The sequence below is a fragment of the Lithobates pipiens genome, unplaced genomic scaffold (assembly GCF_037356315.1).
Source record: "Lithobates pipiens isolate NorthernLeopardFrog02 unplaced genomic scaffold, aLitPip1_a1.2 Scaffold_30, whole genome shotgun sequence".
NCBI classification, from domain to species: domain Eukaryota; kingdom Metazoa; phylum Chordata; class Amphibia; order Anura; family Ranidae; genus Lithobates; species Lithobates pipiens.
Window position 1 is genome coordinate 59,785,666 of NW_027507791.1, and position 17,782 is coordinate 59,803,447.

The window sequence follows — 17,782 nt, forward strand, 5'->3', positions numbered from 1 at the left end:
ATTAATAGAAATAATGCGCTTCAATCATCCTGACACCATAACAACCATGGTGCCGTAATGATTGAAGCGCCAATACCAGCCATTTCCCCTATAAATTGCCCCCCAAAAAACATATTTTATAGCAGTGCCCCTCCCGAGATTAGACTCTGGATCCGCCCCTGCGTCATGAAGGAGTGAAAGAGGACTCTGGTGGCAACCTGTGAAGCTCTGGTGAACTCCATGCCCAAGAGGGTTAAGGCAGTACTGGAAAATAATGGTGGCCACAGAAAATATTGACACTTTTGGTCCCAATTTGGACATGTTCACTTAGGGGTGTACTCACTTTTGTTGCCAGCAGTTTAGACATTAATGGATGCGTGTTGAGTTATTTTGAGGTGACAGAAAATTTACACTGTTATACAAGCCGTACACTCACTACTCACTCTATTGTAGCAAAGTGTCATTTCTTCAGTGTTGTCACATGCAAAGATATAATAAAATATTTACAAAAATGTGAGGGGTGTACTCACTTTTGTGAGATACTGTATAAATATATATAAAAAAAATAAGCGAAACGCATCAACAATCACTTTAAAAACGCAACACTTGCATTTCTGGTGCGACAAGTCGCGGAAAAAAAAGTCCTCTCCCCTTTCCAAAAACACACAGGCTGCAAAACACATGGATGTGAACTTGTTCTATAGGAAAAAATGTCAAATGGACTGTAGTGTGTTTATGAAAACTACTAATGCACTAAAAAATGTATAGGTGTGAATGTAGGGTAACTAGGAAGGTGCCACACCAGTAAAACTGTAGTGAAAGGATGTTTCCAGTTTCATGTTGAATGTATTTACCAAAGAAATGTAACCTATTTTAACATATTCTGTAGTGTATTGACAGTACAAAAATGAAAGAAAACATTTACAAAAATAAAAATAGCTTATATACGAATGGTGATTTTTTTTAAAAAAAGTATTAAAATGTATGTAATAATATCAGGACAGGAGGCAAACCTATTTGTGGTCCTGAGATTTTTTTTATTAATCCTTTAAAAATCCCGAACTCTACCTTTTATTGCTTTTCTATCACTTTCACCATAATCCCGGCAGATCTTCTGCACAGAGACATTCTTCCGATCAACAGGATTGTGTACTATACACATAATCTCCATATCCCAGGACTCAGGCTGCAGTGATATTTGGATTGTGTCTCCAGTGTTATTATGCAGCATTGTAGAATAGCTCCCCTGTTTGTATTTCCAGATATAGGACAGAGCTGATGTGTTTGTTGAGGTGGAACAATTAAGAGTCACATTACACCATTCACCATCTTTCTTCATCTCTGCAATTCTTATGGTTGGAACAGGAACATAGTCTATAGGGAAGAATACAAACCTATGTCATGCATGTTTGTGTGTTCAGCCAAAAATTCAAGAAATAAAGTAGTATGTTGTTTGAATCACTGAATAAACCCTGCAGCAAAAATGATGAGAAGAAATACATATCTAGTGTCTAATTTTCACTTTTTTGAAGAAAAATAAACCCGGTAGATATTTAAAGTCTATTTTTGAAATGGGCTTTAAATGTCAAGTAGCTGAGTTCAATGACTTTAAAGCCCAATTCCACCTGCTACTATCTTCTAAATGGCCCCCTAAAATAGCACGTAAATTATTTCTCTTTACATATTTATGAATGAATATTAACTTTTGCTCTGGAGTTCCCCTTAAATTTCATCAAAGTGCTCAGCTTGGGAATGGAATGCAGCAAAATAAATGAGATATTGATGGACTTAAATATTAATCAGCTTGGGCTAAACTTGACATACCAACTGGTAGAGAAAATCCCAAAATACCATCATTGTTTATTTTGACAACTGGTAGAGCAGTTAATATTCAACCCTTGCCATCTAAATGTAGCACCCTCTACCTTAGGTTTATTTTGTTTAAGATGCCAGCGCAGGTAAATTTAAGCAGGTCTATGCTGTGAGCTAGGCCTGTTTGTTTTGATCTGGGGGCAGGGGAGTGGTTTAATATAGCAGTAGGTGACTGACATGTACTTAACCACTTGCTTACTGGGCACTTAAACCCCCCTCAGTCCCAGACCAATTTTCAGCTTTCAGCGCTGATGCACTTTGAGTGACAATTACGCGGTCATACAACACTGTACCCAAATGAAATTTTTATCATTTTTTTCCCACAAATAGAGCTTTCTTTTGGTGGTATTTAGTTACAGCTCGGAGTTTTATTTTTTGCTAAACAAACAAAAAAAGATGCAAAAAAAAAAAGATTAGTAAATAAATGAAATCAATGGTTACATTTATATTTACATTTCTATGTTACTTAGCACTATCTAGTGGTCAAATATGGTATTTTCCAATTTTAAATCACTGAAAAACTTTCAGTCAGCACACGAACAAGCCTAACAATTATTTTTGCTCCATGTGCACAGAACAAAAGTACATAAACTTTTAGTGGATGAACTGATCTGCCCATTTTTTTCATCAATATACCTCTTAAAGTAGTAGTATTAAAGTTAACTTTTTTTTTAACTCTGGCTCGTCTATGTACCAACATACCATTAATATACCTTGGTTGTAGAAAAATAAAAGCTTTCTTTGATTTTGAGAACAAGGCCTTACCTCAACCCTTGCTGTATTTCTTAGAATGCTTCATAACATGGTGGTATGTAGATTTGAGACAGATAAACCAGTAAGATACAGGACCGAGTTTACCAGCTGACCTCATTAGCACTCACCCATCAAGTATGTTTGTTCAGCATCCCTGGCATCTCTCCATGCATGCATTTGCCTGACTTCCGCAGAGTCTCTCCAGACAGGCTCAGGCCGCATGATAAACTCCCTGGGGTTACATGCAGCCCACAGGACATCTCTGATGTAGTCCAAGAGCCTGTCTGATTGGATGCAGAGTGATTAGATAGATGGTGTGTCTTCCTATTATATAGTTTTGGTAAATCTAAAGGAGATTTTATGGATATTGCAATCAGTTTGTATAGTGTATGGCCACATTTATACACCTAAACTTACCCAGTTGCGCTTTCAGTGTCTTTCTTTGTTAACAACACTCCAACACCGAAGCAAATACACATTTTGACACATGAAGAAATGGATGACAAACGCAGCAAAATGCACAGTAAAAAACTTGCAACTTGCACCACACCAAAATGTCCCATGGGCTACTTTACCAAGTGTAGCAAAGCCCACTGAAATCAATGGCTACCCTATGCATGTCACTGGAAACAAGCCAAAAAAACATGCGCTTCCACTCAGGGGTCAAGTCCTGGGGAAAAAAGTGTGGGAACTCCCACCCAAGATCCACTCCCCCCACCAAAACGCTTCAAAAGTGGTATTTTTCATCCAATTTTCGTATTGTGTGTATGAAGCTTAACTGTTAGTACATAAAAAAACTATTCTCAATAAACATAAATACGGTAATTCTCTGAATAATCAGCATTCATTCAATTGTGCTTCCATGCAAATGTGAACATCATTTTCTGATCTTTATTGGGGAATTTTATTTTGTACATAGAGTGTTTATGTGGTGAGTTTACACTTTCCATTAAACAGAGTTTGGATAACACAGGGTTAAACTGAAAGGTCATAAATGAACTGCACATTATCTGGACAGAATGCTTGGGGAGATAGTGATGTGTTCCTGCTTAGGAGATGTATGTTAGCTTGGGGGGGCTGCAAACTCTGCAGGGCTCCAACGCACACTCGCTGCTATTCCAACCTAAGCTATTTCCACATAAACTTCCCTCCTGGCATTAAACTTTGCCAGGTATTGTGCTCAGCTTACTACCCCAAACTGATGTTCCTCCCTCAGCTCACCTCTCTCCTTGCATGTCCTGTGAGCAGAATAGCTGTGCTCCTCCTCTGGGTTCTCTCATCATATGGCACTGAAGATAGAGGAGGGGGAGATTCAGCGGGACACACAGAGCAAGTATGCAGCGGAAGCTGTCATGGGGCCCCCTACTGGCAATGCCTGAATGGTCAGGAGTGCGGCACTTACTATTGCGAGCTGTGTCGGCGGCTGCTGGTGTAGCACCTGCCATACAGCTCGCATACTTCAAAGTCTTGCAGGACATGGCTGCTAATGGGAACTGAGTTCCTGTTGTGGAAAAAGTACAGGAACTCCGTGCCCGTAAGTTCCCACAGGACTTCAGCCCTGCTTCCACTACTCTAGGTGTGAATGGGACCTGAAAGGGAAATTGGTGCATTTACACAAGAACAATGAGGATCCATTTACATCTTTGTGTTTCCAAATACATGCAAACTGCACAGAAAATGCATGCTTTGCCACATGTTTCAGAAATGCTGCAAATGTGCATAGTGTTTGTGTTGTCATTACATGTTTAAGGCCCCCAAGTGCAGCAAATTGCACCAAAAACTGCAGTACCGCTACATGCTCCACTGCAAAAATAGTTCTGGTGCTTCTCTAAGGCGATTGTTGCACGTTGGGCAGCCCATTCAAGTGAATGGGCTTCCTTATGTGTGATGAGTGAAAATTCTTCAAAACACTCAAAAAAACTCTGCATGCGGGAATGTGAGTCTTTGCTATATGGCGATGTGAACGGGGCCTGGCAACTGAGTGTCTCCGTACACTTCCTCCTATGTACTTGTACAAAGATGGCCATACACTATGCAATCTGATTGCACAATCTGTGTACAGTTTTCTTAGATTTACCAGAGCTATGGAATAGGAGGACTCATCTGAACAATCTATTCAATTTGTATCCAATCGGCTTTTGTACTACATAGCTAGTGGGAGATCTAACGGAGACTGTACAATCAGATTGTATAGAAAGTGGGTGGAAGGTGGTATTGTAATGAGGGAGGTGTGGTCCATGTGGTGAACCCACGTCTTCCTCTGTGATGCAAGTGAAGGCTACTGGGAGATGACCTAACAGGAAGTGAATGCTGAGGTATGAGCTACAGGAAGTGATGGAATCTGAAAAAACATTTTAAAATTTCAAATAAACTGACAAGATTTTACACCTCCTGTAAGGTAAGTGACATGAAAGCACATTGGGTGGGCTGGGCCAGAAATGGCATTGGAAAACGCTTATATTTTTTATGAAAAGTGAAATTGTGCTCAAAAAAGTAAACTTATCCTTTAACCGCTTGCCGACTGCCACATGTATATATACGTTGACACAATGGTACGGACGGGCAAATGGGCGTACAGGTATGTTCCTTAAAACTTGCTGCCGAGCCACTGCATGCACGCCTGCCGTGGGCTCCATGAATGTGATCACGGGTACCTGTACGCCCATTTGCCTGTCCGTGCCATTGTGTCGACGTATACTTACGGATACCAGCGACCGTCTCATGGAGAGGAAGAACGGGGAAATGCTGATGTAAACAAGCATTTCCCCGTTCTGCCTAATGACACTGTCACTGATAACCGCTCCCTGTAATCGGGAGCGGTGATCAGTGTCGTGTCACACACAGCCCCTCCCCCCCACAGTTAGAACCACTCCCTAGGACACACTTAACCCCTACAGCACCACCTATTGTTAGCCCCTTCACTGCCAGTCGCATTTACACAGTAATCAATGCCTTTTAATCGCACAGATCGCTGTATAAATGTAAATGGTTCCAAGATAGCACCAAAAAAGAAAAATCGCTGATCACCGCCATTATTGGTAAAAAAAAAAAATTATTAATAAAAATGCCATAAAACAATCCCCTATTTTGTAGACGCTATAACTTTTGTGAAAACCAATTAATAAACGCTTATTGCAATGTTCTTTACCAAAAATATGTAGAAGAATATGTATCGGCCTAAACTGAGGAGAACAATTTTTTATGTATTTTTTAGGGATATTTATTATCGCAAAAAGTAAAAACCAATGTGTTTTTTTCAAAATTGTCGCTATTTTTTTGTTCATAGAGCAAATAATAGAAACCACAGAGGTGATCAAAAACGACCAAATGAAAGCTCTATTTGTGGGGAAAAAAGGACATCAATTTTGTTTGGGAGCCACGTGGCACGACCTCGCAATTGTCAGTTAAAGCTATGCAGTGCCGAATCGCAAAAAGTGCTCTGGTCTTTGGCCAGCCAAATGGTCTGGGGCTGAAGTGGTTAAACACCAACATTTTTTCAATAAGGTAAACATTCCACAGTGTTTATTTTCACCAAACTTTTGGGTAGAGAAGCGAGCACATTCAGCATGTCAGCAGGGTACTAGTCTTTTGGACAGTTCAGGCTTATGCTGCTGCTCATTAAGCTGCCTGCAGAAGGAAGACATAGGAGCAGGGAAGTGGCTTGCCACTAGACATGTGAAATTAGTTTAGTTCCAAATTCGTTTTACAAATGAATTTCTACAAATTAGTTAATTCCGAAATCTGCAAATTTTCGGATTTCCGAAATCTTGAATTTCCGAGTTTTCGAATTTTTGAATTTCTGAAAATTCAAAATTCATAAATTCGAAGTTTCGGAAATTTGAAAATTGTAAATTTTTAAATTCTAAATTTTGGAAATTCGAAAATAAGAATGAAAATTTGATAATTCAAGAGAACAAAAATCTGAAAATTCTAAAACCTGAAAATCTGAAATAATAATTAACTAATAATAACATAACTATTACTAACTATTAAATTATAGGTATTGGAATTTCCTTTCACATTTGACTGTTAGTGAACTAATGCAAATTTATTCAAAGTTACAAATTATCTGAAATAAAGAATGCTGCATCTAAACAAATGGAACGCAACAAATTAATAATGATTATTATTAATAATAATAATAATAATAATAATAATAATAATAATAATAATAATACAAACTCTTTATTATTATTAATTTGGTTAATTCGTATTTACTGATAAATCTGTATTTGTTATGTTCACTAACAGCCAAATTTGAAAGGAAATTCCAAGACCTATAATTTAATAGATAGTTATTATTAGTTATTATTTCGAATTTTCAGATTTTCATTCTTTTGAATGTTACGGATTTTCTTTCTTATTTTCAAATTTTTCAGATTTTCGAATTTTCTAATTCCGAATTTCCAAAATTAGGAAATTAGGAAATTTCAGATTTTATCATTTTCAATTTTCCGAATTTTCGAATTTCCGAGTTTTTGAATTTCCGAAAAAAACAAAAAACTAATTAAACAAAAACAAACACATTTTTTGCTAGTGCGCATGTCTACTTGCCACCGTAGGCTTGTCATACAATTAACTGTATTGACACATGCACTTGGATGAAGTCCTAGATGGTAGCGCACCCTGGGATCCAGCAATAGGATGGATTCGCCCTAAAACTGACTATACACTAGTAGAATTTCAATGGAAAAATTTCCATTTTAAGAATATTTGTTCAATTTTCTAATCATTAGTGGGGTTTAATCAACGTTTATGTTCAACCACAGTGATGACAAAATATAAGCAGTATGGAAACTTTTCCTCTACGGCCCCTTTCACACTGGGGCGGTTTTCAGGCGCTACAGCGCTAAACATAGCGCCTGTGTAGCGCCTGAAAAAACTGTCCCCTTTCACTCCAGCTCCTACCTATTAAAATCAATGGGGCAGCGCTGCTACACCGCCGCCAAAGCGCCTCTAAAGCGGCGCTTTGCGGGCGGGTTTAACCCTTTTCCAGCCCTTAGCAGGGGTTAAAACCGCCCGCTAGCGGCCGCATACCGCCGCTAAAACTACGGTAAAGCGCAGTTAAAAATAGCGGCGCTTACCGCCGATGCCTGCACTGCCCCAGTGTGAAAGGGGCCTAACAACTGAATTTCCAACAGTGAGTGTGGTTTTCATTCAGGAAAGTCCATTCACTTCAAAATCTTAATGGTAAAAGCAAATATTTTTAAAAGAGAGGCCCGGAGCAAAAAAAAAATCGGCGAAGGGCAGGTATTTCTAGGCCAGCAGGGTAGTACAGCAGTTAGTAGGTTAATGGTAAAGGGGTCAGGGGTCGGTAAGAGGCTATAGGCATTGATCGGTGTAGGTAATGCTAGGGAGGGGCAAAGACTGTGGGGAGGTGGGGTTGTGAAGTCTGAGGGGCACTTCGAGGCAGACGGACGACAAAGAAGCTTCCCATCCTCCCGCCCCTGTGGATGTTGGACTTGTTGGGTGGTTGTAGTGTTATGGCAGTTGGGGTCCTTGGAGGTGTCCAAATTTTGCTGTGTAAGACCAGAGTAAGGACCCGTTTATGGTATGGCATCCTATGGTTAATCTTAGTTAACAGTGGTTTAATGGGATTTGTGGAGATGGAGGTGTCTGGGAGAATTTATATTGTCCTCGGAACGGTGTTCTGCGGCTAAGGGCCTTCAAGTGGTTCCGCAAATGCAAATTTTGATTTGGTTTCAGTACTGCCTCCAAGGATCGGTAACCTGGGTGTCACTATTGTTATTGTTCTATATTTCTGTTCTAAGGAATGTTGATATGTTGTTTATTGTTAATAAATGGCCACCATGGCCCATTTTACTCCAAAAGTGTGAGAGTCGTATCATTTTAGTGATCAGTGGAAATGGGAGTTCACTAGGCCGTAGAGGTCTACAGAAGCACATTCAGCACTACTTCTGGTATGCCTTATGCCGCGTACGCACGTATCAGACTATCCGGCGGACTTAGTCTGGCGGACAAACCGCCGGACTGTCCAAACGAGCTACCTGCCCACACACGGCACTTTTGCGGCGGACTAAGTCCGCCGGACTATCCACCGTATCGCTGGACTATGCGCCGTACTTTTGAAATGAACGGACTCGCCCACACACAAGGAGGAAAGTCCGTTCATTTTGAGCACGGCTCCAGGTAGCCAGGACCAGCGAAGGAGGCGTCGCTGGCCCGTCACCTGGTATGGACTTAAAGGGGAATCCCTATGCCGAAAAAACGGCATCGGGGTCCCCCCAGGTCCATATAAGACCCTTATCCGAGCACGCTACCTGGCCGGCCAGGAAAGGGGGTGGGGACGAGCGAGCGGCCCCCAGCCTCCTGAGCCGTACCAGGCCACGTGACCTCAACATGGGGGGTGCCTTGGGGAAGGGGGGGCCGCGCTGCCCCCCACCCCAAAGCACCTTGTCCCCATGTTGATGAAGACAAGGGCCTCTTCCCGACAACCCTGGCCGTTGGTTGTCACGGCCTGGGGGCGGGGGGCTTATCAGAATCCGTGAGCCCCCTTTAATAAGGGGGCCCCCGGATCCCGGCCCCCCACCCTATGTGAATGAGTATGGGGTACAATGTACTTCTACCCATTTACCTGTGAAAAAAATGTAAAAAAATACAACACACAAGGGTTAAAATAGTTTATTGCACAGCTCCGGGGGTCTCCTTCCGTCTTCGGGGGTCTTCTCGTCGGACTCCTCCGCTATCTTATGCTAGCTCTTTTACTAGTGGGGGAGCCTGGCTTTCTTCTTCGCCGCCGCCCTCTTCTTCCGACTTCGGGGGTCTTGTCCCCCTCTTCGGTTCTTCTTGCTGGGCCACTGCGCCTTCTTCTAGCTCTTTTACAAGCGGTGGCCCAGTCTTCTGTCGCCGCTGTCTTCTGGCCTTCTGTTCTTCTGTTCTCTTCTTGAGCTGTTGCCTCGTTGCCGTCTCTAGTCACAATGACAGGGACGCGGCGTGCCGCGACTTATATAGAGACATCGCCTGATGATGTCCCCGCCCATTATGATGTCACAGTCCCAGCATCCTGCAATCAAATAAGTAATTTTTGTTCATAAATTTGAGCCAAAATTTATACTGCTACATCTCTTTGGTAAAAATAACCCAAATTAGTGGATATTATTTGGTCTCTGTAAAAGTTATAGAGTCTACAAGCTATGGTGCAAATCATTGAAAATTGATCACACCTGATGCACTAGCCTCATTTCTCGAAGGAAAAGTAAAAATATCCCCCAAATGACCGCTTTTTGAAAAGTAGACGGTCAAAAGGTATTTAGCAAGAGGCATGGTGAGTGTTTTGAAGTTGTAATTTTTTCCCACAATTCTTGGGAAAAATAAGAATTTATTTTTTTCACAAAATTGTCATAATAACAAGTTATTTCTCACACACAGCATATGCATACTTCCAATTACACCCCAAAATATATTCTGCTACTCCTCCTGAGTATGGCGATACCACATGTGTGTGACTTTTACACAGCCTGGCCACACAGTGAGGTCCAACATGCAGGGAGCACCATCAGGGATTTTAGGAGCATAAATTACACCTCTAACAACCTATTACATTTGTGGATGCCCTGGAGCACCAGGACAGTGGAATTACCCACAAAATGACCCCATTTGGAAAGTAGACACCCCAACATCTATTCTATGAGGCATAATGAGTCTTTTAAATGGTTAATTTTTTTCCACAAGTCTTCGGAAAACGTGGAAAGAAAATTAAAATGTATTTTTTTTTTTTACACAAAGTGGTCATCAGTTTATAAGATTTTTCTAACTCAAAGCAGGGCCGTCTTTAAGGCAGGGCAAAAGGGGCAGCTGCCCTGGGCCCTGTCATTGTTGTGGGGCCCAAAGCAGCTGCCTCATACTTGCCAACTATCCCAGTTTACATTCCCTTGTCCCTTGAAGTTTTAGTCCTGTGCTGTGTCCTGACATCTCAGTGTGTGAAGTGCTGCTACTAATGCTGCCCAGGTCTGCCCTATTGTTGTGTACAGATGACTCACTTGCAGACCTGTGTTTACATGTAAATACCGGCATTCATATGTAAATAGCAGTGACATGCATATGCAAATAGCTGAGGCCAACGGCATTGATATGTAAATAAAGGCAGCATTCATAGGTACAGTGGTGTGAAAAAGTGTTTGCCCCCTTCCTCATTTCCTGTTCCTTTGCATGTTTGTCACACTTAAGTGTTTCGGAACATCAAACCAATTTAAACAATAGTCAAGGACAACACAAGTAAACACAAAATGCAATTTGTAAATGAAGGTGTTTATTATTAAAGGTGAAAAAAAATCCAAACCATCATGGCCCTGTGTGAAAAAGTGATTGCCCCCTAAACCTAATAACTGGTTGGGCCACCCTTAGCAGCAACAACTGCAACCAAGCGTTTGCGATAACGTGCAATGAGGCTTTTACAGCGTCCTGGAGGAATTTTGGCCCACTCATCTTTGCAGAATTGTCCTAATTCAGTTACATTAGAGGGTTTTCGAGCATGAACGGCCTTTTTAAGGTCATACCACAACATCTCAATAGGATTCAGGTCAGGACTTTGGCTAGGCCACTCCAAAGCCTTCATTTTGTTTTTCTTCAGCCATTCGGTGGTGGACTTGCTGGTGTGTTTAGGATCATTGTCCTGCTGCAGAACCCAAGTTCGTTTCAGCTTGAGTACACGAACAGATGGTCGGACATTCTCCTTCAGGATCTCTTGGTAGACAGCAGAATTCATAGTTCCTTTTATCACGGCAAGTCTTCCAGGTCCTGAAGCAGCAAAACAGCCCCAGACCATCACACTACCACCACCATATTTTACTGTTGGTATAATGTTCTTTTTATGAAATGCAGTGTTCCTTCTACGCCAGATATACTTGGACACACACCTTCCAAAGAGTTCCACTTTTGTCTCATCGGTCCACAGAATATTGTCCCAAAAGTCTTGGGGATCATCAAGATGTGTTGTGGAGAAATTGAGACGAGCTTTGATGTTCTTTTTGCTCAGCAGTGGTTTTCTCCTTGGAACTCTGCCATGCAGGCCATTTTTGCCCAGTCTTTTCCTGATGGTGGAGGCATGAACGCTGACCTTAACTGAGGCAAGTGAGGCATGCAGTTCCTTGGACGTTGTTGTGGGGTCTTTTGTGACCTCTTGGATGAGTCGTCGCTGCGCTCTTGGGGTAATTTTGGGCGGCCGGCCACTCCTGGGAAGGTTCACCACTGTTCCATGTCTTCGCCATTTGTGGATAATGGCTCTCACTGTGGTTCGCTGGATTCCCAAAGCTTTGGAAATGGCTTTATAACCCTTTCCAGACTGATAGATCTCAATTACTTTCTTTCTCAATTGTTCCTGAATTTCTTTGGGTCTCGGCATGATGTGTAGCTTTTAAGGATCTTCTGGTGGACCTTACTGTGTCAAGCAGCTCCTATTTAAGTGATGCCTTGATTGTGAACAGGTGTGGCAATAATCAGGCCTGGGTGTGGCTATAGAAATTGAACTCAGGTGTGGACAACCACAGTTATAGTATGTTTTAACAAGGGGGGCAATCACTTTTTCACACAGGGCCATGATGGTTTGGATTTTTTTTCACCTTTAATAATAAACACCTTCATTTACAAATTGCATTTTGTGTTTACTTGTGTTGTCCTTGACTATTGTTTAAATTGGTTTGATGTTCCGAAACACTTAAGTGTGACAAACATGCAAAGGAACAGGAAATGAGGAAGGGGGCAAACACTTTTTCACACCACTGTATATCATGCCCCCCTGCAGTGAGGAGAAGATGTGCTGTAACCTATAGCAACCAGTGAGCAGTATTACTGTACAGTAATCTCTAGCAGCCAATCAACAAGCAGAAATGTGCTGTAACCTCTAGCAACTAATCAGTGAGCCTTAAGGAGTGCTGTAACCTCTAGCAACCAGTCAGTAAGCAGTAATGATATGCTGTAACTTCTGGCAACCAATCGCAATCGCTGCCTGATCTGATATAGCATCTTGATACAACTGATTTTAAGTCTAGCTGCTATTTATTGTATGTTTCAGAGAAGGTGGAGAGCAAAATTGCATGGGGGGAGGGGGGCCGTAAGAACATTTTTGCCCAGGGTCCAATCAATATTAAAGATGGCCCTGACTCAAAGCATATATATATGGCAAAAATGACACCCCAAAACACATTCTGCTACTTCTCCTGAGTATGGCGATACCACATTTGTGAGACTTTTACACAGCCTGGCCACATACCGAGGCCCAACATAAAGGGAGCACCGTCAGGCGTTCTTGGAGGATAAATTACACCTCTAATTTCATTCCTACCTAACACAGTTTTGAAGGTCCATGAGCACCAGGACAGTGAAATTACCCACAAAATGACCCAGTTTTGGAAAGAAAGCACCCCAATGTATATTCTATGAGGCTTGGGCTTCCTCATAGAATAGGCACCCGGGTACTCTGTTGGGCTGGAGACAGGGACTTGGGTACTCTGATGAGCTGGTGACAGGTGCTCGGGTACTCTGATGGGCTGGAGATAGATACTTGGGTACTCTGATGGCCTGGTGACAGGTATTTTATTATTAATAAAGGACTTTTTCAAAAGTGCGTTTGTCTTTTTTAACATTCTTTTACACTTTCTTTGTGAAATGGTAGGGGTACTTTTGTACCCCCTTACCATTTCAAACGGGGGGGGGGCGGGATCTGGGGGCCTTCTTGTTAAAGGGGCTTCCAGATTCTTATAAGCCCCCTGCCCGCAGACCCCCACAACCACCGTCCAGGGTTGTGGGGATGAGGCCCTTGTCCTCATCAACATGGGGACATGGTGCTTTGGGGGGATCCCCCCAGGTACGAAAATTAAAGGAATATTACACTTTTATTGTTTCACTTTAAGGATTATTAAAATCACTGCTCCCGAAAAAACTGCAGTTTTTAAAACTTTTTTTTGCATTGAAACATATCCCCTGGGGCAGGACGCAGGTCCCCAAACACTTTTTAGGACAGTAACTTGCATATTAGCCTTTAAAATTAGCACTTTAGATTTCTCCCACAGACTTGTACAGGGTGTTCCACGGCTTTTTAGAATTTGCCGCAAACACCCCAAATTGTTCACTGTTCGCCGAACAGGTGAACAGGCAATGTTCGAGTTGAACATGAGTTCGACTCAAACTCGAAGCTCCTCCCTAATTTTGACGATGGATGCCTCATATCATTATTTTGAATTTCATGATTAACCATTTATTGTCCTATAGGGCCCCACTTATTATGATCTTGCCAGGCACTGTATCTACCTCACTTTATGTGTGTTTTGCTCATCGGCCAGTTATGTAGAGGAGTTTGTAATCCTCTCTATATATGTGAAAAATGTATATTCCTTTCCATTATTTATTTTTCTGTATTGTTTGTTTTAAACGTTTATTGACATTTTATATGTGCTATTCACATTGTATTTGCATTGATACTTATGTATTCGTTGTTCCAGTGTATGTGGGCTGGTTTCTCATTGTGCCCCGGTGAGCTGCAAATTGCTTTGGCCCCTGCGGCGATTGGTAGGTTCCCTGGTGGCCATAATGGCTCCTCCCTTTTGGGTGGCTCATTTGGCCACTTGCACGTGCCTTTTTCGAGGCCCTTTTGGACCTTGTGGCCAATGTGCACTTGTGCGTGTGATTCTCTATCTGTGCATACGCTTCATCTGGGCTTCTCCCAGTGGGTCTGAGGCGTGTGCGCACACGCATGTGCAATTAATTCGCCAGCACGAGCGTGCACGAATTGTTTGTACGCCTGCGTGCGCGTCGTGTTCGTGCACAGGCTCGCACGCGTTGTGGGACCCTGGACCCTATGATGCTATTGGGCGCCAATTTTTGCCCTATTTTTCCATCATAGGGTTGAAGAATATATATTTAGTGAGTAGGCTGCGCTGATCACAAAGGCAGCTTGAGACCCGGAGAAGCCTTGTTGTTTTTTATCACAAGTAAGTTTATCTATATTGTCTATCAAGTGCTGTTTTTTTTACCGCATTCCCCTAAAGAGGACTGCGATCTGGCTCATACTCTTTGAACATTTTTTCTAAGTTTGTTTGTCATTTTTTATTTATTTTTCCAGACATTGGATTTCATCTTCAAACATTGCAATAGTTCCTATGGCTTAGAGCAGGGGTCTCAAACTGGTGGCCCTCCAGCTGTTGCCAAACTACAAGTCCCATCATGCCTCTGCCTGTGGGAGTCATGCTTGTAATGGTCAGCCTTGCAATGCCTCATGGGACTTGTAGTTTTGCAACAGCTGGAGGGCCGCAAGTTTGAGACCCCTGGCTTAGAGCGTGTGCAACCAGCACTCCATTCATTTTCCCCTCTTGTCCTAATTCACACACATGCGTGTTGATTCAAACAGGCTTTCAGCTCCGGGTCCCTCATATTAATATTTATATTGTTCAGGTATACTCCAATCCTGTTCACACTATATTTCTATTTGTCTTTAACATTCACTGTTGTGTACTGTTTCTCCATAATTTTTGTTTGCACAAGTTTTCACCTTTTTATCAATTTTGTTTTTAATTTCATTTTTCATGCACAATTGGGCACTATTTCCCCTTTCACCCTAGTACACACATGCTGGATTCTACATTTACTCAACTCAATTTTTTTTTTTTTTGCCTCTCCTCCCTTTTTACCATTCCAATTCCTTGTCTCCTCACTTTTTGTCTTTTGTGAGCATCTTTGATTGTTTTCCTGACATCATACCATTATGCATTGCTTAACTCATTTAGACGCTAGATGCCTGGTACCTCCCTTTATATATTTTTCCCAATCGCCGCGGGAGGCTTTGCTGGGTGTGTCATATGCCTTGCATGCACTGAGGCATGGGTAAGCAGCCCTGTATATTTGGTATAACATTCCTTTATTGTGTTCCCCATTTATTATGTAGTAAAAGTATTCACTATATATATACATGTTAAATTTCTATATATTACTGTACTTTCTGTTCACAGATGTATTTCCTGAAGAAGAGGTAAACCTGGGAAACTAGTCGAAATACCATGTCATCTGTTTCGTTTGTTAGCTCCTATGTGATTACCTTTTATATTTTGTATGAATAAACTTTGTTAATTTTATTTTAATTTGCTTTGTATTTTTCACATATATTTCCTTTACCTGTACCGAGATAGTCCGCTTCCCTCTTTCCCTTGGTGAGTCTTGGGTGGGGTCCTGACTCTTTCACAGGCGAGTGTCCATATATTAAAAGTCAGCAGCTACAGTATTCATTTTTCATGGGGGGAGGCTGGACCTCTTTAAAGAAGGAACCGGTGGAGAGTCCTTTTTTCAAGATAGATTGCAAAGCAACCACAAGCTTAATACAAACATCAAAGAGCAAAGATGGTAAGTGCTGGGGTATACAGCACCATGGGCTTTTAACACTTCAGGGTATAGTATCAATTTGAGTGGTCCAATGGTACCATTTTACTTTTGGTTCTTCCTCAGGTTCTAGCCTCCAGACATGATCCATTCTTGAAGCTGCAAAGACAGTCCAGAGCCGCTCCTTTATGGTGAGGTTCCAGAATCCAGTCAGCTGGCCGATGTTTGGACTGTGTGGACATGTGATGTCACCCTCAGAAATTCCCTTTCATCTGAAGGCTGGTATACATAGGCTGAATATTGGTTGGTATCAGCTGGTTCAACAGAAACCGCCTGACGTTTGGCCAGTGTGTAAAGCAAACTCTCTGTCAGAAGCCTGCCTAGCGTCTGGCTTCTGTTGAACTGGAATGCTGGAAAAGCAGCAGGTGATCAGTATCCGATCAGCGATGGCAGCCAATGGCTGTGAACACTAAACGGTGTGTTTTGGGGAGGGGGGGAGTGGTCCCCCAATAGCTCAGTGGGGAAATTGCTGTATTAACATTGCATAGTTAATACAGCAAACTCCTCGCAAGCTTTTGAGGTTTTTTTTCATTCAGAAAGCTGGGTTGAACGAAAAAATAAATAAATAACTGCCTGTGCCATGAGTTTTAAAAGGATGTCGTTAATTATAAACTGATATCTGGCAAATTCTGGTCTAATTCTGATCTAATAAAAAACTGAGATATTCATGATCATAAAGTACCTTAACCACTTCCCACCCGGGCCAATATACATATACGGCTGGGTGGGAGCCGCCTCCTTCTGACTGGACGTTCCTGAATGTCCATCAGAAGGAGGCGGCGCAATCCCGATGTGCTCGTGTCACCCGGACACGGCGCATCTCAGATCGGCAGGAGGGCTCTGTGATTGGCCCCCCTGATCACATGATGGCCGTGCCCAATCACGGCCATCATGTGATGTAAACAAACAGCTGGTTGCTAGGCAATCGACTCTCCTCTCCTCACACGGAAGTCATAGCTGAGGAGAGGAGAGCAGATCACTGCAGCCGGCTGGTTTTTACAGCTTTTTACTCACTGATCACTAGTCTAATATAAACCTACAGTGTAAACACACATGTCACCAGAATACACGTCACCACACATGTCCCCAAAGCACACATGTCCCCAAATAATAAAAAGACATGTCCCCAAATAAAAAAACACATGTCCCCCACATATGTCCCACTAAAATCACATGTTCCAATGATCACCTGCACACATATGTACATGATCATTTGCGTACATATGTCCGTGATCACACAAACCAATTATTATACACTTAAGGGAATTTTTTTTACCAAAAACATGTAGCAGAATACATTTTGGCTTAAATTTATGACAAAATTAGATTTTATTGGATTTCTTTTAAAATAGAAAAAAGAAAATAATTTTTTTTTTCCAAATTTCTGCTTTTTTTGTGCTTATATCGCAAAAAATAAAAAACGGAGTCATGAATAAATACCACCAAAATAAAGCTCTATTTGTGCGAACAAAATGATAAAAATTTCATTTGGGTACAGTGTAGCATGACCGCACAATTGTCATTGAAAGTGCGAGAGCGATGAAAGCTGAAAATTGGGCTGGGAAGGAAGGGGGTGAAAGTGCCCTGTATTGTAGTGGTTAACAATGATCCTAGCCAATGATCACTGTCAGTAGACATCCTGAAACTATGTAACTCTTGGCTTAGCCCTGTTATGAAAAAAATAGCTTATTAAATTCTACACTTTTATATTATTTGTGACCAAGCAGGAAATCGGCAAATTAAAACTGAAAATGCTGAGATGGCCTAGATACTTTGGTAAACATGGGGTTAAGTT

General features: G+C 41.8%; 1 protein-coding gene across 1 annotated transcript in view; it reads right to left on the minus strand.

Moving 5' to 3' along the window:
• The window catches only part of LOC143942895 (SLAM family member 9-like), a 36,743-nt gene that overhangs the window by 7,768 nt on the left and 11,193 nt on the right, over positions 1-17,782 (minus strand). The window contains exon 3 of the mRNA XM_077464305.1: positions 1,048-1,353. Within this exon, the coding sequence (XP_077320431.1) occupies positions 1,048-1,353 (306 nt within the window). The remainder of the gene's footprint in view (positions 1-1,047; positions 1,354-17,782) is intronic.